The sequence below is a fragment of the Capra hircus genome, chromosome 12 (assembly GCF_001704415.2).
Source record: "Capra hircus breed San Clemente chromosome 12, ASM170441v1, whole genome shotgun sequence".
NCBI classification, from domain to species: domain Eukaryota; kingdom Metazoa; phylum Chordata; class Mammalia; order Artiodactyla; family Bovidae; genus Capra; species Capra hircus.
This window is the reverse complement of record NC_030819.1, coordinates 14,099,673-14,125,365: the sequence shown is the minus strand read 5'-3', so window position 1 is coordinate 14,125,365 and position 25,693 is coordinate 14,099,673. Positions and strand designations below refer to the sequence as shown.

The window sequence follows — 25,693 nt, the reverse complement described above, 5'->3', positions numbered from 1 at the left end:
TACTCATGACTAAAGAAAGCTGATAATGGCAAGTAGTAGAAGTGTGATTCATTCACTTTTAATAGAAAATATTCACCACGACTAAGCTTCAACACGACCACCATCTCTCATAGCATATTGTTCTGTCCAATTGCCTAACTCATTGAGAACACTCTCAGTCGCTGTTGAGTGATTTCCTAAATTGCCTTTGTGATCCCTGCCCTAAGTTTCCCTAGAGAATGTGATTCTGATTAGCATACAAATCTTAACAAGCTTGCTTCTATTAAGTGTACATCTAAGGTCATTAAACCAAAAGGTTGGAGAGTACTTTATAAACATGTTATAAACACCTCACATTTATAAACACCTGAGAGAGGTTTTGTGTTCAGCACACTGATACATGGCAATCAGTAAACTTTCCCTTCCCCTCCCTGTGACACAGACACAAGAGCCAGCAGAAACTGCTCTTGTAGCAATGGGGAACTTTTGCAGATAGCAGACATTTGCAAGTTCAGAATGGAGTGCTGGGAACAGGGAGGCTGAGCTACTCATGATGCCAGGAGAGTGGGGGATGGAAATTCATGTCTCAGTATTAGTATCCCATCATTGAACTCATGACAAGCCACAAGGCACTTCCTAAGGGAAAAGTCATCAGTGAAAGTGTTGGTCACTCAGTCATGTCTGACTCTTTGCAACCCCATGGCCTATAGCCCGCAAGGACCTTCTGTCCATGAGGATTCTCCAGGCAAGAATAGTGCCGTGCCCTCCTCCAGGGGATCTTCTTGACCCAGGGATTGAACCCAGGTCTCTTGCATTGCAGGCAGATTCTTTACCATCTGAGCCACTAGGTGCCTTAAATAAGAGAAAATTTATCAAATCACAATCAAAAGAGGGTAGGAAAGGAGAGGGTGTCAGATCGGAGAGTGGGAGGCCATGCCACATGTCAGCTGCCCTGCTCTCTTTTGTTCTGAAAGATTCAATGCTAATGTGTAATTTTTGTGTGTGGTAAAATATATATAACATGAAATCTACCATTTAACTATTTTTTATGCATACAGCTCAATGGCATTAAGTACATTCACATCATTGTGTAACCATCACCACCATCCATCTCCAGAGCTCTTTCATCGCCCCAACACTAAGCGCCGTTCACATACAGCCTTCAGTGGTACCTGCCTCATGACCCCTGCTTAATGGATTTTGAATCCCAGCTCCTCATATCCAGAGCTCAGAGCTCCTCACATATCTCTCTCACTCATTCCACTGATCTGCTTAAGTCTCTTTACTTTGCTATTTAGGACTTGCTGTGAATGAATTCTGTTCCCCCAAAATTCATATAATGGCGTATTGACGACCAAAACCTTAGAATCTGGTGACAGAACCTTTAAAGAGCTAACTGTTACCCTTAATTACAGTGGACCTAATCCAATCTGACTGGTGTCCTGAGAAGAGGAGACTAAGACATAAGGACAGAAACACAGGCATGTGCATGAATGGAGGGAGGACCATGTCCGAGGACACAGTGAGGAAGCTGTCATCGGAAAGTAAGGAGAAGGTCTAAGGAGAAACCAAACTGCCCACACCTTGATCATGAGAGTCTACCCGACTGTGAGAGAATGAATTTCTATTATTTTCACACTGCTCCCCCAGCACTGTCATCTCTAACAACCTGCTGTGACTGAATGTTTGTGTCCTCAAAATACATACATTGAAACCTAATCCCCACTGTGAAAGTACTGGAGATGGGGCCATTGGGAGGTGAGGTCGTGAGGGTGGAGTCTGCCTGAATGGGACTAGTGCCCTTATAGAAGGGACCCACATGGCTCCTTCACCCCTTCCACCACATGAGGAGACACGAATTGGGTCCTCACCAGACACCAACTCTGCCAACACCCTCACATGGACTTTCCCAGGCTCTGGCCTCTGTGAGAGCAGCCTGGACAGACACAGCCCCAGCAAACTAACACAGGACCTGACAGCAAGAATTCCCAAACAGCTTCTCTCTGCTGTACAACCCGCCTCCTGCAGGCGAGGATGTGCTTTCTGTTCTCACAGCCTCGCTTCCTGTGCTTCTACTCATCCTCCAGCAAAGGGAACTGGGTCCTATTTTCAGCCTCTACATACACACCCAGCCTGCACACCCCCAGGGCACTTCCCGCCCAGCCCGGGGCATAGGGAGCTTTCCAACATCCACTTCCATTCAGCACTTACTATCCTGTACGGAAACCTCTAAACCCTGACTCAGCTGACCTTTTCCCAGGCATCTGTCTTAACAAGCTCCACATTAAGACAGGTTCCTCAGAGACAGAAATGAGAGCTGAGCATCCTAGTCTCCCTTATGCTGCCTAGTGTGGGGCCTTCCTCTCTCCTGGCTCTCCATCCTCCTTGTAAACTAAGAGGTTTTGTGCAGCGACATCTGTAAGGGCATTGATCTCAGTGTACACAGCAGGGCATTAATAAGTGCAGCTGGAAGGCTCATTGGCCTTAACAAGGTGGACAACAGCAAGGTAAGCAACCATGGGGTAGATGAGGACGCTATTTTAGCAAAAGCAAGCTCATGCGGCTTTCAAAAAGGCCAGTCTAGACTCCATCAGAGGCTTCAGTCAGCGTGTATTAGGACACGTTATTCACAGAAAAGCATAAGAGTTGTTCTACTTCAGTCATTCTGTGGCCAGCCAAGAGCAATATGTATTCCAGAAACACAAAACTGAGAGTCAAGATTTCCATCAGATTCTAGATCTCTAGTTCCACATTCAGGCTAACCCTACATCATGGGTCTAAGTATTAATTCAAATAAGCATCCGTGAAGCAATGCTAAACGATTAAATTCATACTTAGATGTGGAATAAGTTAGTATTAATTCTAGGCCTTATTAAGAATTTCCAAACCTACAGAATAATAAGCATAAACCAACAGGGCCTTTAGACAGACGCCCTGTGTCAGTACCAAAAATTTTGCTTCTAATTTGCCTTAAACACATGATGGAGGAAAAAGACTGGCACTAAGTACTAGATTATGGGGTCCAACTCTATGATTTAAAAACCATTCATCATCTTTCTTATTTAAGGGTATGGATCCATCACAGTTATCTGGTTATCAATTGCAGGTCACAGGGAAATCTCCCATCTATTCCTCACTCCTTAAAGCACAGATCCCACTGTCCTTCACACATTGGACGCACCTTCTGTATTTTCCTGTCCTGACCTCATTGTGATGCAAAATTTCTCTACAATGGATCTTCTGTTGGGGGGAAGGGAGGGAAGAGAGAGACACCAGGGCAGACCAAGCTGAGTCTCCTGAAGCACAAAAGCTTTCCTGAGCTCTCTTCCCCAATCTCTACAGGGTTCCTGGAAAGCAGAGATGATAGAAAACAGGAGAAAACTCACTGTTCAAACAAGTGTCTGCTGACTCCTGCATCCACTGCACTGAGCGGATCATCCAGGAGGTAGACGTCTGCGTCCTGATACATGGCTCTAGAAAACACATAGAGACGTTAGGAGAGGACACTTCACACTCCCTGGTTCTCATCCCTGAATCATGATGGCATCCAACAACCCCAGGTTCATTCCAAGAGCCCAGGGAAAGAGGCAAGACCCTGCTTCACACAGGCCTACCTTGTGAGCGGGGTCTGTGTGCTCACATCCACTAGGAGCTGTGGAGGACGAAGGGCAGGATGGCAACTGAAACCCCATTTACCTGGCGAGGCTGACCCGGGCTTTCTGTCCTTCACTCAGTGGGGTTCCCCAGTCTCCTATCTCAGTTATATCATTTTCCTTCAAAAGCTGTAAATCCTACGTGGAGATAGAAAAGGAGAAGAAAAAAGAAAAAACAGATCTAAAATATGTTCTCCTCCTACCATCCTAACTATTTAGCATCAGTTCTCCCCACAGTGTTTGATCAACAACAATGAGTATATTTCATAGTGGCTAAACCACACACTGAGCAATTTAAAAAATCCTCAGTTTCTTTTTGTTTGTTTGTTTTCATTCTGTAGTTTTTTACAACATTTATGCATCTGACCATTCTAACAGATATTTATTGTGGATCAATATACACCAGGCATTGTTCTAGGCACAATGAATTCAGCCATGAGGAAACAAAGCGCCTAGAATTTCTCTCCACAGTGGGGGGTGAACAATAAGGGAAATTAACCTGAGTGCACTTACTGAGGATGAGAAGGAAAAGAAAGCCGGCTCAGGGGGGTGGAGAGTAAAGGAGGGAAGTGAGTCCACACTGGCGCCTGAGGGCTCTGCTCAGAGTCGGGGGTGAGCAGATCTGGGTAAGTGGGAGGGGCTCCGGCAGACCTGGAGAGGCTGCTCCACACAGAGGGAGGGCCGAGTGCAGGGGCCACGGGGAGGTGCCCAAGGGGTTCAGGACAAGCAAGGAGGCAGGAGACCAGAGCTGAGTAAGAATGAGGGGAGTGAGGGCAGAGACAGCAGGAGGAGCCTGGGGTCACTCCAGTAACAGGAGGAGAGGGAGAAGGGAGGACTGACCTGGTCTGAGATTTTTACAGACTCACTCCTGTGCTTTGCAGAAAACAAGCAGTAAGGGAGAATGAGTGAGAGTAGATACAAGTATGGAGGCTACTTGCCAGGGTCCAGACCCAGTGAATCCAGGGAATTCAAAGAGGGGATGGAGTCGGTGAGGAGAGACTTATTTATTAGAGATATAAAGAGAGATTAGCAAAGAATAGTGTAGAAGCAAAATTAGTTGAGAAAAGAGGCTGAATAACTTTGTTTAGGGGGAAAACCAATAAAACTCTGAGACAAGGAGTTTGCATCATCTACATAGGCCACCGGCGCCCACTTGAATAGCAGAGGGTGCCCTGCCTTGGGCTCTGTCTCATGTGGGTCTTAGAAGCCAGGGAAAATAAGTAGACTTTGTGAGCCTCCACACTCCAGATGGGAATTCAGCCAGTAAAACGAGAAAAGACGACACAGGGGAGCCAAGCATCAGTTCCAGACCCACAACTTTATTTTCGAAAACAGCTTATATACCCCAAGTTGTACATAAAGAAATAATGGAATATGCAGAGTTAGGCAGGGGCAGCAGTCCTGACCCTTATTGAGACCAGGCTTCCTTTTTGCATACCTTCCCATATACAAAAGGTCTTAGGTGGTTTTACATCATCTTCTGGCCAGGGGGCCTGTTAACATTTTTATGGCTCTTTTCCTAGATAAATGTCTATCAACCAGAAAACTCTTTTTCCCTTGAAGGGTTTTTTCTTTAATCTGCATCACCCTCAAAGTACTAAATAAAGTTACATTCCTGTAGAACAAAGGTGCAGTGGGTTATAACAAAGAAAGTACTTAACTCAAAGATCTAATGTTGCTAATACCAGGGCTACTACCTGTTTTTTCTACATGCCAACTATATCAACAAATAAAAGATATGAAAACTTGGCAGCAAGTATTGGCTCAACAGTGAAACCCTTAATCAGTCCTATTCTAATGATTTTGACTCCTTGGAAGCCCCTACATTCCTAGAATGTTTTAAGCTTCCCATGCCTCTCACAGTCGGGAGGCCACAAACAATCACATGCACAGCTGTAAGCGTCCAGCAGGCAGGCTAGAAAGCCATCAGAGGGGTTTTTGGATTGAAACACTCTTATTATGCCCAGGAGACTTATTATCTAAAAGCTCTGGATTAACTTTTTCCAGAAAAAGGTGGTGGGGGGACAGCCCCCTGTAATGTCAGAAGAGTAGGTGAAAGGCATAATATAGTAAGGCAGACAGACTCTAGTTTTGGGGCAGATGCATGAGCAGATCCAGCGAGGCTCCCTTAAGGCCCAACTCGGCTTTGCCTGTTAAGCCCCTTAACCTCATGACCTTTGCCATAGGCGGGACTCCACGTGCTGGCAGCTACTAGAATAATCTAAGTGAGAGATGACAGTGGCCAGGACCACAGTGGGAGCAGCAGGGATGGAGAGATGGAGCACACTCCAGACACATTCTGAAGGCAGAGTCTGTAAGACCTACTGATAGGATGCGTGTGGGTTGTAAGAAGAGAACTATGGTGTTTGGAGCATGAGGAAGAACAGGGTCATCGTTTACTGAGTTGTTACTGATGAAAGTCAAAGTGAAAGTCGTTTAGTCATGTCTGACTCTTTGTGACCCCATGGAATTCTCCAGGCCAGAACACTGGATTGGGTAGCCTTTCCCTTCTCCAGGTGAACTTCCCAACCCAGGGATCAAACCCAGGTCTCCCACATGGCAAGCGGATTCTTTATCAACCGAGCTATCAGGGAAGCTCTGCTACTGATGACTGATGCCAATTTTCTCATTAATCCAACAGGGGGACCCCATTCACAGTGTGAATCACAACATGCAAAGTTTGTGACCATACCATGAGGACAAGAAAGAGAGTGTCTCCATCATAACCCTCCCTGACAGCCACAAAGACATACAGACACACACAGGTTCCCTGCTCACTCAAAGCTTAACAAGGGAGGATCAAATGAAAAGCAGCAATTGTTCTGTCATGAAAATTCATTATTTCATCTCATTTCCTCATCAAGCTCAGAGGTTAATACCATCTCTCCCTCCTGGTTTTCATACCATTTTAAGATAGGCTCCAGCCATACATACACACACACTGTTTTCTGGATTTCCGTTTCACTGTTGACAGTCCTTGCAAACTGTTATTAGTTTTTTGTTTTTGTTTTTTTTTTAAGATGTTAAATTTTCTTTTTTATATTTATTTTTATATATTTTTTATAATTTTTTATTTTTACTTTATTTTACTTTACAATACTGTATTGGTTTTGCCATACATTGACATGAATCCACCACGGGTATACATGCGTTCCCAAACATGAACCCCCCTCCCACCTCCCTCAATATCCTTTAATTTTATTAATGTATTTTTCTGGTTTCCTTCCCCAAATAGCATTGCATTATAGCACAGCAATCGCAACATGCTCTAGAAAAGGCACTGACGTTCACTCTTTCACTTAGCACAGTTCGAGCATAAGAAATGGGCTCTCTTCAACTCTGGTGGTAGGACTTTGAGTGTGTTGCTGACTTTGTAAATTATTAATGGACAAGTCCCAGATGGGAAGAACATTTTAAAGGATTTGAGGTAAAATCTAAGTCAGGCTAATTTCCCAGCCAGGATTTTCTGATTAGGTTAAAGGGAAAAGCCTGACTTGAGCATATATTACAGTTCTTCCCACTGACAGGAAAGTGTTCTTGTTCATGTTATTTTCCTCTAAGTTAAATTTAACCTGAATTTCACTGAATTTTAACCTCAATTTTAACCTCAATTTTCACTGAACAGCCGATACACAAACTAGAGGCAAACTAGGAAATGAAGAAGCTGGTTTGATACCATCTACCAGAAACATACCAAGGACCCTTCCGCAATGGTGGAGACTTAACAGTAGAAACGCTATGGTGCAGAGGTTGAAACCGTTGATGAGCGCCCTGGCAGAGGAGGCTGGATTCCGGAGTCAAACAATGGAAGGCCATACCTTCCTTTACCGCTTGTCTTCGGTTTGGAATTGCCCCTCCTCTCATGGCCTGTCAATATCCTGTCCATCCTTCCAGGCTCAGCCCAAACACACTCTCCCATGAAACCATCCTGGACTCAATCTCTTCCTGCTGGGTTCCTAAGGCTTTGCATACATTTCTTCTGAAGGACCTGTCCTATTCTGCTCAATAATTTGTATGCATGCACATAGCTTCTCTCAGCTCCTGGTGGGTAAGATCTGTGCACCAAGCACTGCGTTGCACCCTAACACTGATTATCTTTAATCTTTGCAACAAGCTACCTGATAAGTACTGACCCCATTTCCTAGACGAGGAAACTGAGACTAAATGAGGTTACATCACTGTTCTGGGGGTCAGTTGAGTTCAGCTGCTCAGTCGTGTCCAACTCTTTGCACCTCATTGACTGCAGCAGGCCAGGCCTCCCTGTCCATTGCCCACTCCTGGAGTTTACTCAAACTTATGTCCACTGAGTCGGTGATGCCATCCAACCATCTCATCCTCTGTCATCCTCTTTTCCTCCTGCCTTCAGTCTTTCCCAGCATCACAGTCTTTTCTAATGAGTCAATTCTTCATATCAGGTTGCCAAAGTATTGGAGTTTCAGCTTCAGCATCAGTCCATCCAATGAACATTCCGGACTGATTTCCTTTAGGATGGACTTGTTGGATCTCCTTGCAGTCCAAGGGACTCTCAAGAGTCTTCTCCAATGCACAGTTCAAAACCATCAATTCTTCAGGGCTCACCTTTCTTTATAGTCCAACTCTCACAGCCATACATGACTATTGGAAAAACCATAGCTTTAACTAGATGGACCTTTGTTGGCAAGTAATGCCTCTGATGCTAGAGCTGAAACTCTAGTACTTTGGCCACCTCATGAGAAGAGTTGACTCATTGGAAAAGACTCTGATGCTGGGAGGGATTGTGGGCAGGAGGAGTAGGGGACGACCGAGGATGAGATGGCTGGATGGCATCACTGACTCGATGGACGTGAGTCTGAGTGAACTCCAGGAGGTGGTGATGACCAGGGAGGCCTAGCGTGCTGCAATTCATGGGGTCACAGAGAGTTGGACATGACTGAGCGACTGAACTGAACTGAACTGAACTGAATTTCATGGCTGCAATAACCAACTGCAGTGATTTTGGAGCCCCTCAAGTAAAGTCTGTCCCTGTTTCTACTGTTTCCCCATCTACTTGCCATGAAGTGAGGGGACCAGATGCCATGATCTTAGTTTTCTGAATGTTGAGTTTTAAGCCAACTTTTTCACTCTCCTCTTTCACTTTCATAACAGGCTCTTTAGTTCTTCACCTTCTACCATAAGGGTGGTGTCATCTGCATATCTGTTTTTCATATTTCTCCCAGCAATCTTGATTCTAGCTTGTGCTTCATCCAGCCCAGCATTTCTCATGATGTAGTCTGCATATAAGTTAAATAAACATGGTGATAATATACAGCCTTGACGTACTCCTTTCCTGATTTGGAACTAGTCTGTTGATCCATGTCCAGTTCAAGCTGTTGCTTCCTGACTTGCATACAGATTTCTCAAGAGGCAGGTCAGGTGGTCTGGTGTTTCTACCTCTTGAAGAATTTTCCAGAGTTTCCTGAGGTCCACACAGTCAAAGGTTTTGGCATAGTCAATAAAACAGAAATAGATGCTTTTCTGGAACTCTCTTGCTTTTTTAATGATCCAGCAGATGTTGGCAATTTGATCTCTGGTTCCTCTGCCTTTTCTAAAACCAGCTTAAGCATCTGGAAATTCACAATTCACGTACTGTTGAAGCCTGACTTGGAGAATTTTGAGCATTACTTTGCTAGCGTGTGAGATGAGTGCAATTTGTGTGGTAGTTTGAGCATTCTTTGGCATTGCCTTTCCTTGGGGTTGGAATGAAAACTGACCTTTTCCAGTCCTGTGGCCACTGCTGAGTTTTCCAAATTTGCTGGCATATTGAGTGCAGCACTTTCACAGCATCATCTCTTAGGATTTGAAATAGCTTCACTGGAATTCCATCACCTCCACTAACTTTGTTCATAATAACACGTCTTAAGGCCCACTTGACTTTGCATTCCAGGATGTCTGGCTCTAGGTGAGTGATCACACCATCATGATTATCTGGGTGGTGAAGATCTTTTTTGTATAGTTCTTCCATGTATTCTTGCCACCTCTTAATATCTTCTGCTTCTGTTAGGTCCATACCATTTCTGTCCTTTATTGGCCCCGTCTTTGCATGAAATGTTCCCTTGGTATCTCTAACTTTCTTGAAGAGATCTCTAGTCTTTCCCATTCTATTGTTTTCCTCTTTTTCTTTGCACTGATCACTGAGGAAGGCTTTCTTATCTCTCCTTGCTATTCTTTGGAACTCTGCATTCAACAGGTATATCTTTCCTTTTTGGCTATTGAACAGAAGAGCTAGAATCTGACCCAGCTCAAGTCAGTTCAGAGACTTCTGCTCTTTCACATCATACTGCCTCTAGTTTCCATGCTTATCCATGGTGTTGTGCTGCCTCTCAATTGAGGAAGTTTAGAAGTAAGAATTTCTTAAAAAGTGAGCAATGGATGAAGGTGTAAGGGGCATGTAAGCAGAGACCCTGACCAGGGTGTGCCTCTTTCTTCACCAGAAAAGCAAGGTCACGAAAGAAACAGGCACACCCTGGCTGGGTCTCTGGAATTTGTTTTTTTCCCAGCTTTATTATTTATTGAAGGTTTTTCATGTTAATAAAGTCACATACATTAGATGATAAGACTAGAAAAAACAGTAATTAACAGATTCATAATTAGCCATGTGCACATATGCATGTGGTCATTCTTCAATGAAGCTCTAAAGCTCTTTTTTTTTTTTTTTTAGGGATTATCACTTTATTATTTATTTTTTTATTTTTTCACTTTACAATATTGTATTGGTTTTCCCATAAACCCTGTAGTTAGCACCGACTACATAGGAAAGGGCTTATAGACCTTGAGAAGTACAAGCTGGACCAACGAACTATCTGAAAATGAACTGACCCCACACTGTCCACAACAGCTCCAGAGAAAGTTCTAGATATATTTTTGCTATTATAATTTTTTAAATTTGAACACATTTTTTTATTATTTTTAAGCCCCCCATTACTCCTTTAATTTTCATTTTTATAACGTTCTCAGTTCAGTTCAGTCACTCATTTGTGTCCAACTCTTTGCAACCCCATGAATTGCAGCATGCCAGGCCTCCCTGTCCACACCAACTCCCGGAGTTCATGCAGACTCATGTCCATCGAGTCAGTGATGCCATCCAGCCATCTCATCCTCTGTCGTCCCCTTCTTCTCCTGCCCCCAATCCCTCCCACCATCAGAGTCTTTTCCAATGAGTCAACTCTTCTCATAAGGTGTCCAAAGTACTGGAGTTTCAGCTTTAGCATCATACCTTCCAAAGAAATCCCAGGGTTGATCTCCTTCAGAATGGACTGGCTGGATCTCCTTGCAGTCCAAGGAACTCTCAAGAGTCTTCTCCAACACCACAGCTCAAAAGCATCAATTCTTCAGCTCTCAGCCTTCTTCACAGTCCAACTCTCACATCCATACATGACTACTGGAAAAACCATAGCCTTGACTAGACAGACCTTAGTCAGCAAAGTAATGTCTCTGCTTTTGAATATGGTATCTAGGTTGGTGATAGCTTTTCTTCCAAGGAGTAAGCATCTTTTAATTTCATGGCTGCAATCACCATTGACCTTGAAAAAAAAAAAGACCCTATTTTTAAAGCAAACTTCATATATATATATATATATATATATATTTTATAATTTTTGTGACTCTTTTTTTTTTCTTTAATATTGTATTTTTAAGAATCTAACTTCTACTCTAGATTTTTAATCTTTGCTTTTTGGTATTTGTTATCAACTTTGTATCCTTAAGAACCCAATCTTCAGTATCCATTTTTACTTGGGAGAGAGAACACCGGTCTCTGGAATTTGATCTGGGTGTCAGGAGCTGGAAGTGATTAAGGTAAAGAGGAAATGCCCAAAATCTGTTTACTCCATACCCTACCTTCCATGGAATCTAGGGTTATGCAGAAACAGATCTGAACTTGAGCTGCAAATGCAGAGATGAGCTGTTTGACCCCCTCAAGTCTCAGTTTCTCCTACTATAAAATGAAGATAGGAACATCAAGGACATAAAGAATTAATAAATCATATCCCTGTTTATGTGTGTGCATGTGCATGTGTGAGAGACAGATACAAAAATGATTTGCACATGGACTCTGAATAAATAGAAGCTATTGTCTCACTGTTTCACGTTTGTTTCTCCTCTTCTTCTCTTATGCAGTCTATGCACCATTTAATAAAAATCCTAACTTCACATCATTTCTGCAAAAGCACAATCTCCCATTAATACAAGCCCAGGAGAAAGAAATAGCAGCCATTAAATGAATAATTCTGTTCTGTCCATATTATCATTAAATGCTGCTCACCTGATACCATCTATGATGTTCAAGCCATCGTTCAAGCAGAATTACTATTTCGTCACAAAGAGAGTTTGGAGCCTTTAACACCAAACCTTTGGAAGTCTGTCCCAGCCTTTTCCTCACAGTATAAAAGAATAGTCAGATGTCCAAACTGCCCTGAAGAGACCATCAGGAGCCCTTTGAAACTGTTTTTCACTGATGTTTATAACCCAAGAGAATAACAAACTATCGATTGGTATTTACATTATTCTTTCTTTCTGCCAAATTATATTCTATCAGATAAGTTTAGTTTTCCTCATTCATTCACTAATTTCATCTAAATCCTAATATAGAGTTAAACATTTCACTTTGCCATTTTCTGTGAAAATTGATGCACTTTCTAAAAACAATCTCTTCTCCAACAAAATGATGCAGTATTAAGAAGAAACATAAGTATTCTATTTTCTTTAAATAATAAATTATAAATAAAAAATGAAGTAAAGAGGGAAACCTACAGACTGAAAGGGATCAAGGAGGCAACAACTAAGGAATCTGATTCCAACAATAGTGAACAAGATTTCTCAGTGAGATGTCTAACAACATGTAAACTCAGATTAAAAGGTTGATGACATTCAGGAATTCGGGTTATTTTTCAGGTGAAATAATGTGGTGATTTTTTTCCAAAGAGAAAAGATTTTTTCTCTTAGACAAAACTAATGAAATGTAGACAGATGAACTAATATGATCTCTAGGATCTGCCCCAGAATAATCTAGGTTGGGGGTGGGGCAGGCAAAGCCCAGGGGTAGAGATGCAGCAAGACCGGCCACCAGCTGATCCTGGCTGAAGCTGGGAGTGGTGCATGAGGATTCATTACACCGTGCTTGCTATTTTAGAAATTTCTATTAATTGTTAAAAGTGAATGAAACTTCATAGAATGGACTGATCCCCTCAAGGGGGAAAAAACAAAACAAAACAAAACAAAAAACAAAAAACGGCGTTCTGTAAGTGTTATCACATCAAGATTAAAACATCAATGTGTATACCTGCATGTTTACCCAGAAGATCAGCTTCAAATAATCAGCAACAATCAAAGATATTTTTCAAATAAAAATAAATAAATAAATAAAAACTCTCAACAAATCTTGTAGGTTAAACCAATACTATCATTATTTAAAATTCAAGTATATCCAACTTAGGAGTCATTACCTCTTCCAAAGCACAAGCCTTTATTACTTTTTCATATCGTTCTTCTTCATATTTCTTCCCAAATAAAATGTTACTCCTCACAGTTCCTGAGAACACCCAAGGCTGCTGAGAAACATACACGATCCTTCCATGCACGCTGACCTGTCCCTGGCTCGGGGGCAGCTCCCCCAGCAGAGCACGTAACAGTGACGACTGAAACAGACGGCAACACACACATGTGAACAGGCAGCAACTCAGGACGGAACAATGCCTCAGCACAGCTGACCCCACCCTGGCACTTGATACATGATAGAACGCTTGTGTTTAGAACAGGATAAAGTATGGTTCTGGCTGCTGCTGCTGCTAAGTCGCTTCAGTCGTGTCCGACTCTGTGCGACTCCATAGATGGCAGCCCATCAGGCTCCCCCATCCCTGGGATTCTCCAGGCAAGAACACTGGAGTGGGTTGCCATTTCCTTCTCCAGTGCATGAAAGTGAAGTCGCTCAGTCGTGTCCAACTCTTAGCGACCCTGTGGACTGCTGCCCACCAGGCTCCTCTGTCCATGGGATTTTCCAGGCAAGAGTACTGGAGTGGGGTGCCATTGCCTTCTCCAGTTGCAACCAAAAAGTTGAAAATAACACTGTTGGTCAACATAAACCCACAGTTGACAAGAAATACTAATAAAATGATATAACAATCTACTGTGCCCAAGAATTTCCCCCAAATGAAGCGCTATACTCAACAAAGACTAAATAAGAATGTTTAATATTCTTAACTAGCAGAGCAGCCCAACAGGATGCGTATTTCTTGCATCTGATGCTTATGCAGCTGTTCCTACATCTGGGTGTCCTTCACTTGACAAATACTTACATGTGAACACTATATCTAAAGATGATTATTAAAAGAACTCTGAAGTGAGTTGTGTCCAAAGAGCAATAGTCCATCACAGAAAAAATCATCAACCTCTCATGTACACACTTAATGTTTAGATTTCTGTATTTTGTTGTACAGAACACAAGAGACTAAGTGCATGTACACATGTCCTGCAAATCTTGTACACCACACAGATGTGGTGTGTCTGTGTCCCCACATAACAGTGCTAGGGCACTAGGCTAAAATAATCTGCCTGCATATCTGTCTCACCCCAGAACCTGGTTGTCTCTGGATGGCAGAGGTGTCAGGGCCTTGCTCACATCTATTCCTTTAGCTCCAGCACGTGGCTGCACATTCACTACATGTGCACTGAGAGGATCAAGTCAAGTCATGTGAGAAAACACTCAAAGCTTCCTGGAAGAGCCTTCACAACCTCCAGACTTCCTGGAGGGATCACCATCACAAAAAGAAGTCCCCACTGTCTCATTCTGTCCTGAATAGATGTCATAAATAATTTCCTTCACTGAGATGTCCAAACATCCGAAAAGCTGTTCCCAACTCTGCAACGTGAAACACGAAGAAGGAAAACACAGTGTGCATTTACCCAGATTCATGTGGCCACGAAACCTTCTTGCAAAACGAATGTCCCATGGAACACACTTAGAGGAAAGCGATTCTAGATTTGCCCAGTTCAAACTGTGTTATACACGGCTTTATGCTCAACTATTAAGAATTTTTAAAAATATTTATTTATTTATTTTTGGCTGAGTTGGGTCATAGTTGCAATACTTAAGATCTTTCCTTGCAGCACATAGGTTTAGTTGCCCCGAGGCATGTGGGATCTTAGTTCCCCAACCCATGTCCCCTGCATTGGAGGGCAGATTCTTAACCACTGGACCACCAGGGAAGTCCCTCAACTCTGAGAATTTAACAGGGGCTGTGGCGTTGCAGCAAGCTGACCAAGGTATCATGACTTACCTTTCCTGCTCCCACAGGTCCAACCACAGCTAACAGTTCACCAGGTCTGACAGTAAATGAAAGGCCTTGTAGGGTTGGGGTTTCTGATTCCTGCAAATTAAAGCTTATAAAGATCTGCCCATTTCAATAAAGTAACACATATTACTTCAGAAAGTGGAAAAAATAACAAAATAGTCATTGATATGCTAAATATAACCCACATTTTTCTCCTTCCTATTTTAAGTTAATGTGTTCTACAGGACTTTTCATCCAATTTTTTCTCTTCCAGGGTCTGAAACAACTTCAGTTGCTTTTAGAAGGCTCCTTTTACCAACTATCCATATGGACACAATATTAGATAGTCACAGAATTTAGCAGTTGAAATGACAAGCTGAAATTTCAAATGCGAATTTTATGATGTATACTAACTTATTAAAATAACATACTGATATATTGGAAATGTTTGCTTAAACAGCAACAAAAATCTTGACTTGGTGCAAATAGCAAGTTTCTCAAATAAAGTATAAATGATCACAGTTACAAAATTTTTAGTTTACAGAGAACTTTCCCAAAATGTTCCTGATGTTTCAGGGGAGGTACACACCATGGTACCGAGTGACACTCACCTTGCGGTAGATCATATGACACACGGCTACTCTCAGCCTCATCCCTACACGCTGAATGTGATAGAAGTACAAGTGGTGCAGAACAGCCCACACCAGCACACTGGTGCTCAGCCCTGCCGCGTAGCCGTAGGCTTCATGCAAAGCAGCAGAATCTGTGCGATTGGAGTTTTCAACATAATTAATCATTTTCCCCAAAAATATGGGCTGAACTACTCTGGTGCCTTCCTAAAAGGAAAAAAACCCTTAATTAGAAATGCAAGCTCTACCAGTTTTCTTAACACAAGCTTTACTTTTACCATTAGCATATTAAAAGGGCATTTTTGGCAAAACACTACATTTATGATTCACCTGAAAGAAAATATCTATCTCCTATTATACAAGCAGACAATAGTTTTAACCTTAAGCCAAAATTTTACATTCAAAGACAATGAAGCCTTAGTACTTCGTAGTCACTACACTCTAGAAGTTCAATAAATACTACAACCAGCCTTAGAATCCATTTGGCAAAATACCAAGTGATTCTCAGGGCGCTGGTGCTAAGTAGCTTCAGTCACGTCCAAGTCTTTGTGACCCTGTGGACTGTAGCCCACCAGGCTCCTCTGTCCATGGGATTTCCCAGGCAAGAATACTGGAGTGGGACCATTTCCTTCTTCAGGGAATGTTTCTCACCCAGGGATCGAACCCATGTCTCTTTATGACTCCTGCATTGGCAGGCGGGTTCTTTATCAGTAGCACCATAAAAAGGGTAAGAAATTTGCTTTCATACGAAGCGATGGCAGTCCATCCTTGTCCCCCTGTTCTTTCAACATCTCAGCCTAACAGAAATTCAAAATGGTTCATGTATGGGAGACACACTCTTATCACCATCTTAAGAATCTTTATGAACTGAGACACTGGGACAAACGCATTCACTTGTACCCACCCCAAACTTCACACATCAGTACAACAAGAAAACAGAGCCCAGACTCTGTTGGAACATCACAACGAAACCAGGCTGGGGAGGTTCTCAGGGTCTCAGCCCCGAGGGACACTGTGTCAATATGTCTCTACCCTCTAGAAGCTGGGCTGTTCCTTGGAATCAAGCTAAAAAACAATTTTTGTCCACAGTTTGCCATCAGCCACTTATTGAAGGTGCTGGTTTGGAAGAAATGTTACCAATCATCTCTTCCCTAAGGCAAAAGTTAAAATCCTAAACCAGTGAGGTGGGGGACACTGAGCCTTCTCCCTTGAGTAAGACTTAGGGAAAGCAATTTTCTTTCCCCAAACTAAAGGTAGAAAACTGCAACACTTGCTCACCCTGCCAAATGGCCACTCCACGCCACAACCTACTCCTTCCCTCTAGTCACCCCTTGAAGGTCCCCTTCTCTCCCATCAAAGAAAACCAAACACTCAACACAAATCCAAGTCATCAAAAGTAAACGCCATGACCCTCAACATCATGTCCTCCACAGACTTCTCAAAAGACAAAATGTCAAAACTTTGGAAATCTTTCAGGAGCTTGACTTTGGAGCAAGCTTTTCCTTTTAAGCAATCCTTCCTTATTAACACAGACAGGATAAGCCACTGACAGGTTTTCCCTGATAGCACTCTTCTGTCTGTCTGAAGTTGTGGAAAGGATATGCAAGAGGAAGGGAAGGAGAATCCCAAACAACAAACACAAACAAAACTAACAAACATTTTGTGCTCAACAAACTAGTGCCTGGTGAAGATATATAGAGAAAGTCGTCCCCATTCCTCAAATGTCTATAACATTAAACCCCGACACCCCTGTCTTGATATGCACCCACAGGTTCACGGGCTAACCCAACTGCCTCACCTTCCTCAGGGTAATAGAAAGCTTCATCTATTACAGAGAAGAAATCACTGTTAAGCTGAAGAATTATGCATAGGATGATCAGATCAGAGTAAGAGGATTCATTCTCAAGAACACAAAGTTTCACTGCTACATTTCCAGCAAGCCCTATCATTCACCCCTAGAGATTCTAAGAGCTTATAGAAAAGCCCCTCAGATTGTACACTGTAAAACAGGCTTTGTATAGACTTCACTGAGATAGAAATATGTAGGCTCACACAGAGAAACAAGAATATCAGCCCAGGTATGACCAAGTGCAGTCCGGTGCTGCAGCCTGCAAACCTGGGGCTCTCCATCAGAAGCCCAGCACTAACACCTGCCATCCCAAATGGTCCTAAAACTTATGATTTTCTTAGGAAATCATTGTTGCCTGTTGCTCAGCTCTCCTTTTGAACCTGATACTGTTCTAATTACAGTAAGAGTAATGTCACCCACCAAAGAGAATACTGATAGATGCAACAAATTCACCAAAAAGTAGTATAAAATAAAGGTACCTCATTACTATCTGATCGGATTTTTTCTGCTGCAAGATAGTATTTAATAACCCAGTTGAGCAGATAGCCTCATTAAGGAGTAATGCCATGAACTTCCCTAGTGGTCCAGTTGTTAAGAATCTGCCTGCAAATGCAGGGGATACAGGTTCCATCTCTGGTCAGGGAAGATCCCACATGCCGTGAAACAACTAAGCCTGTGGACCACAACTACTGAGCCCATGCGTGCTGACTACTGGAGCCATCACACCTACAGCCTGTGCTCCGCAACGAGAGAAGCCACTGCAGTGAGAAGCCCACACACTGTAACCAGAGAAAAGCCCTTGCTTAGCAGTGAAGACTCAGTGCAATCAAATTTAATTAAAAAAAAAAAAAAAGAGTAAGTCCAGTGGTGAAAGACAGGGAAGCCTGGCATGCTGCAGTCCCTGGGGTGGCAGACACCAACACGACTGAGCAACTGAACAACAAATGCCAGTCCTGGCTCAGAGCTTCCACTCCTCTGTCTGCTCTTTTTAAAATTCTTGTTTATTTATTTATCTTTGACTCTGCTGGCTCTTCCTTGCTGTGTGAGCCTTCTCTCGTTGCAGTGAGTGAGGGCTACTCTGGTTGTAGTGGTCGTGCTTCTGGTTTTGCTGGCTTCTGTTTTTGCAGAGCAGAGGCTCTAGAACACACAGGCTTCGGTAGTTGCACCAAGTGGGCTCCGTAGTTGCAATTGATGGGCCCCAAGGCATGTTCCTGGGATCTTAGTTCCTGGACTAAGGATCAAACCCATGTCCATTGCACTGGCAGGAAAATTCTTAACCACTGACCACTAGGGAAGTCCCTCCTCTGTCTATTCTTGATCCTAATCTTCAATGAGTAAGAAATAAAACAACTGAGAAAGTGTTCATTAGCAAACTTGAAACTAACCAAATGAAATCCTCCTGGATAGCAGGAACAATATCAAAAATTGTTCCCATAAAGCCTTCATCTTTGACACGAACCTATAACCCAGTGAATAGCCTTCCCACAAAACAACTGGAAACATAGTACTTCTTTCACAAGAATTCTGCATGACTGTGAAACTGTAAACGATATTTTTAATAGTCCATTATAATACCACAACAATCATTTCAAAGTTCTACGAGAGTCTCAGAGTCTCTGAGGCAGACATCTCTTGGTGGAGTCCTTGTTAGTTAATCTCCTGCAAGCACTTGACATTCCGGCTCACCTCTTGCTTCTGTTCAGTTCAGCTGCTTAGTCCTGTCCGACTCTTTGCAACCCCATGAATCGCAGCATGCCAGGCCTCCCTGTCCATCACCAACTCCCAGAGTTCACCCAAACTCACGTCCATCAAGTCAGTGATGCTATCCAGCTGTCTCATCCTCTGTTGTCCCCTTCTCCTCCTGCCCACAATCCCTCCCAGCATCAGTCTTTTCCAATGAGTCAACTCTTCTCATGAGGTGACCAAAGTACTGGAGTTTCAGCTCTAGCATCAGTCCTTCCAAAGAAATCCCAGGGTTGATCTCCTTCAGAATGGACTGGCTGGATCTCCTTGCAGTCCAAGGGACTCTCAAGAGTCTTATCCAACACCACAGTTCAAAAGCATCAATTCTTCAGCTCTCAGCCTTCTTCACAGTCCAACTCTCACATCCATACATGACTACAGGAAAAACCATAGCCTTGACTAGACGGACCTTAGTCGGCAAGGTAATGTCTCTGTTTTTGAATATACTATCTAGGTTGGTCATAACTTTTCTCCCAAGGAGCAAGCATCTTTTAATTTCATGGCTGCAGTCACCATCTGCAGTGATTTTGGAGCCCGAAAAATAAAGTCTGATACTGTTTCCACTGTTTCCCCATCTATTTCCCATGAAGTGATGGGACCAGATGCCATGATCTTCGTTTTCTGAATGTTGAGCTTTAAGCCAACTTTTTCATTCTCCTTTTTCACTTTCATCAAGAAGCTTTTTAGTTCCTCTTCACTTTCTGCCATAAGGGTGGTGTCATCTGCATATCGGAGGTTATTGATATTTCTCCTGGCAATTTTGATTCCAGCTTGTGTTTCTTCCAGCCCAGCGTTTCTCATGATGTACTCTGCATATAAGTTAAATAAGCAGGGTGACAATATACAGCCTTGACATACTCCTTTTCCTATTTGGAACCACTCTGTTATTCCATGTCCAGTTCTAACTGTTGCTTCCTGACCTGCATACAGATTTTTCAAGAGGCAGGTTAGGTGGTTTGGTATTCCCATCTATTTCAGAATTTTCCACAATTTATTGTGATACACACAGTCAAAGGCTTTGTTTCTCTGCTATATTTCCACACTATGTGAAGTGTTTCTGGCCCAATTCTACAATCTTCAAGAAAAACTAAGTAACTCCCTGAGATGGCCTAAGCCACCACCTTAAATACCATCTCCAGCTAAAGAAAGGTTGGTAGGGACACATATGAGAAGTTAATAGGAGAAGCAGCTAAAATTAAATTGGCTGGGTTTGTTACAGAAATTTAAGTATTCTCCATTGACAAGATTCTTCTCTGATTTAGAGACATCCTTCTCTTTTTGGTACTGGGAGGAAGACACCTTCACAAATGGAGATTTCCCTCATCAGTGTAAATGTCCCTCACAGAAGGGCGACTTCTGCTCTGTCTTTACAATTTCTCCTGTAAAATACAGTTTCTCAAATAAAATTTTAAAAATCAGCTAAAAATAATCTTTGTGTCAAAAATACACATTCTCAGGTGACACTTGCTACTACCCTTCAATCATATTCAATGTTTGTGGTTTTGAAATATTTGTAACACCTACAGGAGAAAAGAAAAAAAAAAAAAAAACCCACCTCTGCAGGAAGCAGGTAACAGAGGAGCACAGAGCTATTGTCAGAAAAACATCTCTTGACTCTGAGTCTCAGTGGAGGCTGTGAGAGGAGAGGAAGCCTCAGGAGAAAATGCAGAGAACACTGGCCTGGGAGTCCGAACACTGGGCTTCAGAAACCAGGTCAGCCACCTGAGAGTCACATGACCCTAAGCCCATCATGTGCCCACCTGACCTACATGTCTTTGTTTACCTCGAGGAATTGTGGGACAACTAAGAGGCACAACAGCTCAAAGTACTCAAAAACCAACACTAAAAAACAAGTGTAAGCTATGACCATTTTTATGATACAGAAGTCCTGGGAAGAGACCTGCTCTATTAAGGGCAGAGGCTGGTTTCACAAAGGGCTGGGAAAACTCAGTGCTGCTCACAGGCCACCATGCAGAACAACTCTTGGGAAAAGTCATTTATAAAAGCCAACATTTCTGGGTAGCAATTAAAAGTTTCACTGCTAAGCAGAATTTTTTTTAAAATTTTTAACCATTATGAATGCAACCTTTAAAAAAGAGGCACCTACTTCCCTGACTTCTAAAACAAAATGGAATAAGGGAGGAGTGGGGAGAATGAGTGAAATAGGTGATAGAGATTAGAATGTACAATCTTTTAGTTAAAAAATAAATAGTGAGATGTGATGTACAACATAGGTAATACAGTCAATAATATTGGAATAACTTTGTATGGTGACAGAGGGCAACTAGACAGGGAGTGATCATTTTATAATGTATACAAATATTGAATCACTATGCTATATACATAAAACTAATATGTCAATTGTACTACATTTTTAAATTTTTAATGGGAATAAAATTTTTTTATGCTTTTTAAAAAATGAATTAAAAAGCATTTCCATAATTTATGACTCAAGGTCATCACTGTGGATATCACTAACAACTAATGGCTAATGCTATGCTCTCAAGATCCAGCAGAGTGCACACAGCAGGTCTGCTCTGCAGGTCCCTTTCTGCTTGGCTCAGTGCCCCCTCCTCCTCTCCCTTGCTGTGTAGACTTCGGTGGTTGCTCTCAGCCCACAGTAACTTTGCCACCAAAGCTTCCACTTTGCCACTTTTCAGCCTCCTACGTTGAGCAGACTCAAGGGACACTTGGAAGAAAGGGTTGGGAAATAAAGGCAAAAGCCCAATATAGCTCTTGAGGAACCAGCCCTGAGTCAAGGCACAAAACCCACTGTAGGACTCAGAGGATTCTTTTTACCTCCTACCCATAAGCTGAGCTCCAAAGTGAATATTTACACAAACGTGTGCCTCCTTCAGCCTCCACCTAGGCCAGAGACCATCAGCAAAAGTGGCCTTGGACAAACAACAAATGACTGGATAAGGCCAGGCCCTTTCTAATGTTCCTGGGAACAGGACATAAACCCTGGTCACTCTGCTCCTCTCAGGAGAAGGGACTGGGTGAACCCACTCTGGTTCTCTGAGGTCACCCACTTACACACCAGCAGGTGGAGACCTCCTCTCAGAGAGAAACCCTAACGACCTGGGAGGGTGGTGTTCTCTGTGTCTCTGGTCCAGGCAGAGACTTCAGGCTCCTCTTCCCCACTCTGAGGGCCCTGGGCAGGCAGAGACCTGTCCTCTCCCCCCACATTCCCCTTGGAGGTGTACAAAGGGGCGGGGCCAGACATGCTGAGAACTCACTGCCTGTTCTATTCTAATTAGGGGTGACCTGTAAATGCCCCAGGCTCAATATCAGCCTGGTACTTGTTTACCCAAGCATTACTGTCACTCCTCAATTCTCATGGGACAGAGGTTCACATACCTTGAAATTCTAACCCCAAAATCCTCACCCTAGACTGGCATGGCCCTGTTTCTTCCCACTGGTACTGCCAGGAATACCTGTGTTGTGGTTGGTCAGAGCACTGTCTGGGAACCACAGATAATCCATGAGTCATCCTGTGCACCAGAGGAATTTTAAAAGGGCTGGAGGTCACAAAATAAATGTGTTCATGTTTTAGAGAATCCTGAGCTGAGTTTAGATCTTCCACCACATAAAATAAAAAGCCACTTAGGGATGGTAATGAGGAGAAATGTGGTTTCTTAAAGGGCTCCTGGGTCCATCTGAACATAGCATGATGCTACTGCTAATGTCAACATCCTAGTCACTTCTGGCACCCAAGGTACATGGTCACCTGGAATCTACCCTCAGTTACAATCCCCAATCTGACTTCCTGCTCTAGGAAGTTCTTTGCATCCTATTTATTAACTTCAGGCCAAGTTCAGGATGCATGTGTGTTGAGACCGTAGACAAAGCTCTCAAGATGAGTTTTCCTGGGAATTCCCTGATGGTCCAGTGGTTAAGATGTTTGCTTTTATTCCATGGTTGAAGTTAAATCCCTGGTTGCAGAACTAAGATCCCATAATCCACACAGTCAAAAAGAATTTTTAAATAATTTTTTAAAATGAGCATTTCTGACACTGGACAAGCTATAAGTCATTGAGATGATCAGAATGGTAAGTCAGAGTGCCTGAGACATAATGTCCCTCTGTCCTTTATGCTTTGTGAGACCATGGGCACATTATGGAATTACTTGGCACTCAGTGTCCTCTACTCTAAAACCAGGATAATATTAAGTCAGGAAAGTGGATTCCTCCAGCTCCATTTCTTCTTTCTCAAGACTTCTTTGGCTATTCAGGGTCTTTTGTGTTTCCATATTAATTGTGAAAATTTTTGTTCTAGTTCTGTGAAAAATGTCAGTGGTAATTTGATAGGGATCACATTGAATCTGTAGATTGCAATTGGTAGTATAGTCATTTTCACAATATTGATTCTTCCTACCCAGAAACATGGAATATCTCTCCAGCTGTTTAAGTCATCTTTGATTTCTTTCATTAATGTCTTACAATTTTCTGTGTACAGTTCTTTCATCTCCTTAGGTAAATTTATTTCTAGATATTTCTCTCTCTCTCTTTTTTTTTTTGCAATGGTAAATGGGATTGATTCTGTAATTTTTCTGATTTTTCATTGTTAGTATATAGAAATGCAAGTGATTTCTGTGTATCAATTTTGTATCCTGCAACTTGGCTAAATTCACTCATTAGCTCTAGTAATTTTCTGATACTATTTTTAGGGTTTTCTATACAGTGTCATGTCATCTGCAGTGAGAGCTTTACTTTTTCTTTTCTGATCTGAATTATTTTTCATTTTTCTTTTCTGATTGCTGTAGCTAGGATTTCCAGAACTATGTTGAATAATAATAATAACAAAACACCCTTGTCTTGTTCCTGATCTTAGGGGGAATGCTTTTCAGTTTTTCACCATTGAGAATAATGTTTGCTTTAGGCTTATCATATATGGCCTTTACTATGTTTATGTAGGTTCCTTCTATGCCCATGTTTTGAAGAGTTTTAATCATAAATAGGTGCTGAATTTTGTCAAAGGCTTTTTCTGCATTTATTGAGATGATCATATGGTTTTTATTTTTCAATTTGTTTATATGGTGTGAGTCTTCCCTGGTGGCTCAGATGGTAAAGCGTCTGCCTGCAATGCGGGAGACCTGGGTTCGATCCCTGGGTTAGGGGAGCCTGGAGAAGAAAATGGCAACCCACTCCAGTACTCTTGCCTGGAAAATCCCATGGACAGAGGAGCCTGGTAGGCTACAGTCCATGGGGTCGCAAAGAGTCGGACACGACTGAGCGACTTCACTTTTCACTTTATATGGTGTATCACATTGATTGATTTTCATATATTGAAGAATCCTTGCATTCCTGAAATAAACTCAACTTGATCATGGTGTATGAGCTTTTTGATGTGTTGCTGAATTCTGTTTGCTAAAATTTTGTTGAGGATTTTTTGCATCTATGTTCATCAGAGATATTGGCCTGTAGTTTTCTTTTTTGTTGTTGTTTTTGTCTGGTTTTTGAATACCAGGGTGATGGTGGCCTCATAGAATGAGTTTGGAAGTTTTCCTTCCTCTGTAATTTTTAAAAAGAGTTTTAGAAGGATAGGCATTAGCTTTTCTCTAAATGTTGATAGAATTCTCTTGTGGAGTCATCTGGTCCTGGGCTTTTGTTTTTTGGGAGATTTTTGATCACAGCTTCAATTTCAGTGCTTGTAATTGGGTTGTTCATAATTTCTATTTCTTCCTGGTTCAGTCTTGGAAGATTGAACTTTTCTAAGGATCTGTCCATTTCTTCCAAGTTATCCACTTTATTGTCATATTATTCATATTATTCATATTCATAATAGTCTCTTATAATCCTTTGTATCTCTGCATCCTCTGTTGTAACCTCTCCTTTTTCATTTCTAATTTTGTTGATTTGATTCTTTTTTTCTTGATGATTCTGGCTAAAGGCTTGTCAATTTTGTTTATCTTCTCAAACAACTAGCTTTTAGTTTTATTAATCTTTACTATTGTTTCTTTCATTTCTTTTTCATGTATTTCTGCTCAGATCTTTATGATTTCTTTCCTTCTACTAATTTGGGGGTTTTATTGTTCTTTTTCCAGTTGTTTTAGGTGTAAAGTTATATTGTCTACTCAATGTTTCTCGAGGTGGGATTATATTGCTATAAACTTCTCTCTTGGAACTGCTTTTGATGCATCCCATAGGTTTCAGGTTATTGTGTTTTCATTGTTATTTGTTTCTAGAAATTTTTGATTTCCCTTTTGATTTCTTCAGTAACTTGTTTGTTATTTAGAAATGTATCGTTTAATCTCCATGTGTTTGTGTTTCTTAGAGTTTTTTTCTTTTTTTGTTTTCTTGTAATTGATATCTAGTCTCATAGCGTTGTGGTCAGAGAAAATGCTTGATATGATTTCAATTTTCTTAAATTTACTGAGGTTTGATTTGTGACGCAAGACGTGATCTATCCTGGAGAATATTCCATGTGCACTTGAGAAGAAGGTGTATTCTTCTGCATTGAGATGGCATGCCCTGAAGATATCAATGACACCCATCTCATCTAATGTATCATTTAAGACTTGTGCTTCTTATTAATTTTGTGTTTTGATTATCTGTC

General features: G+C 42.0%; 1 protein-coding gene across 1 annotated transcript in view; it reads right to left on the bottom strand.

Moving 5' to 3' along the window:
- Positions 1 to 25,693, bottom strand: part of LOC108637253 (multidrug resistance-associated protein 4-like) — an 82,439-nt gene that overhangs the window by 44,116 nt on the left and 12,630 nt on the right. The window contains 6 exon segments of the mRNA XM_018056296.1: positions 3,366 to 3,452; positions 3,676 to 3,770; positions 13,091 to 13,282; positions 14,921 to 15,010; positions 15,526 to 15,739; positions 16,739 to 16,750. Of these exon segments, the coding sequence (XP_017911785.1) occupies positions 3,366 to 3,452; positions 3,676 to 3,770; positions 13,091 to 13,282; positions 14,921 to 15,010; positions 15,526 to 15,739; positions 16,739 to 16,750 (690 nt within the window).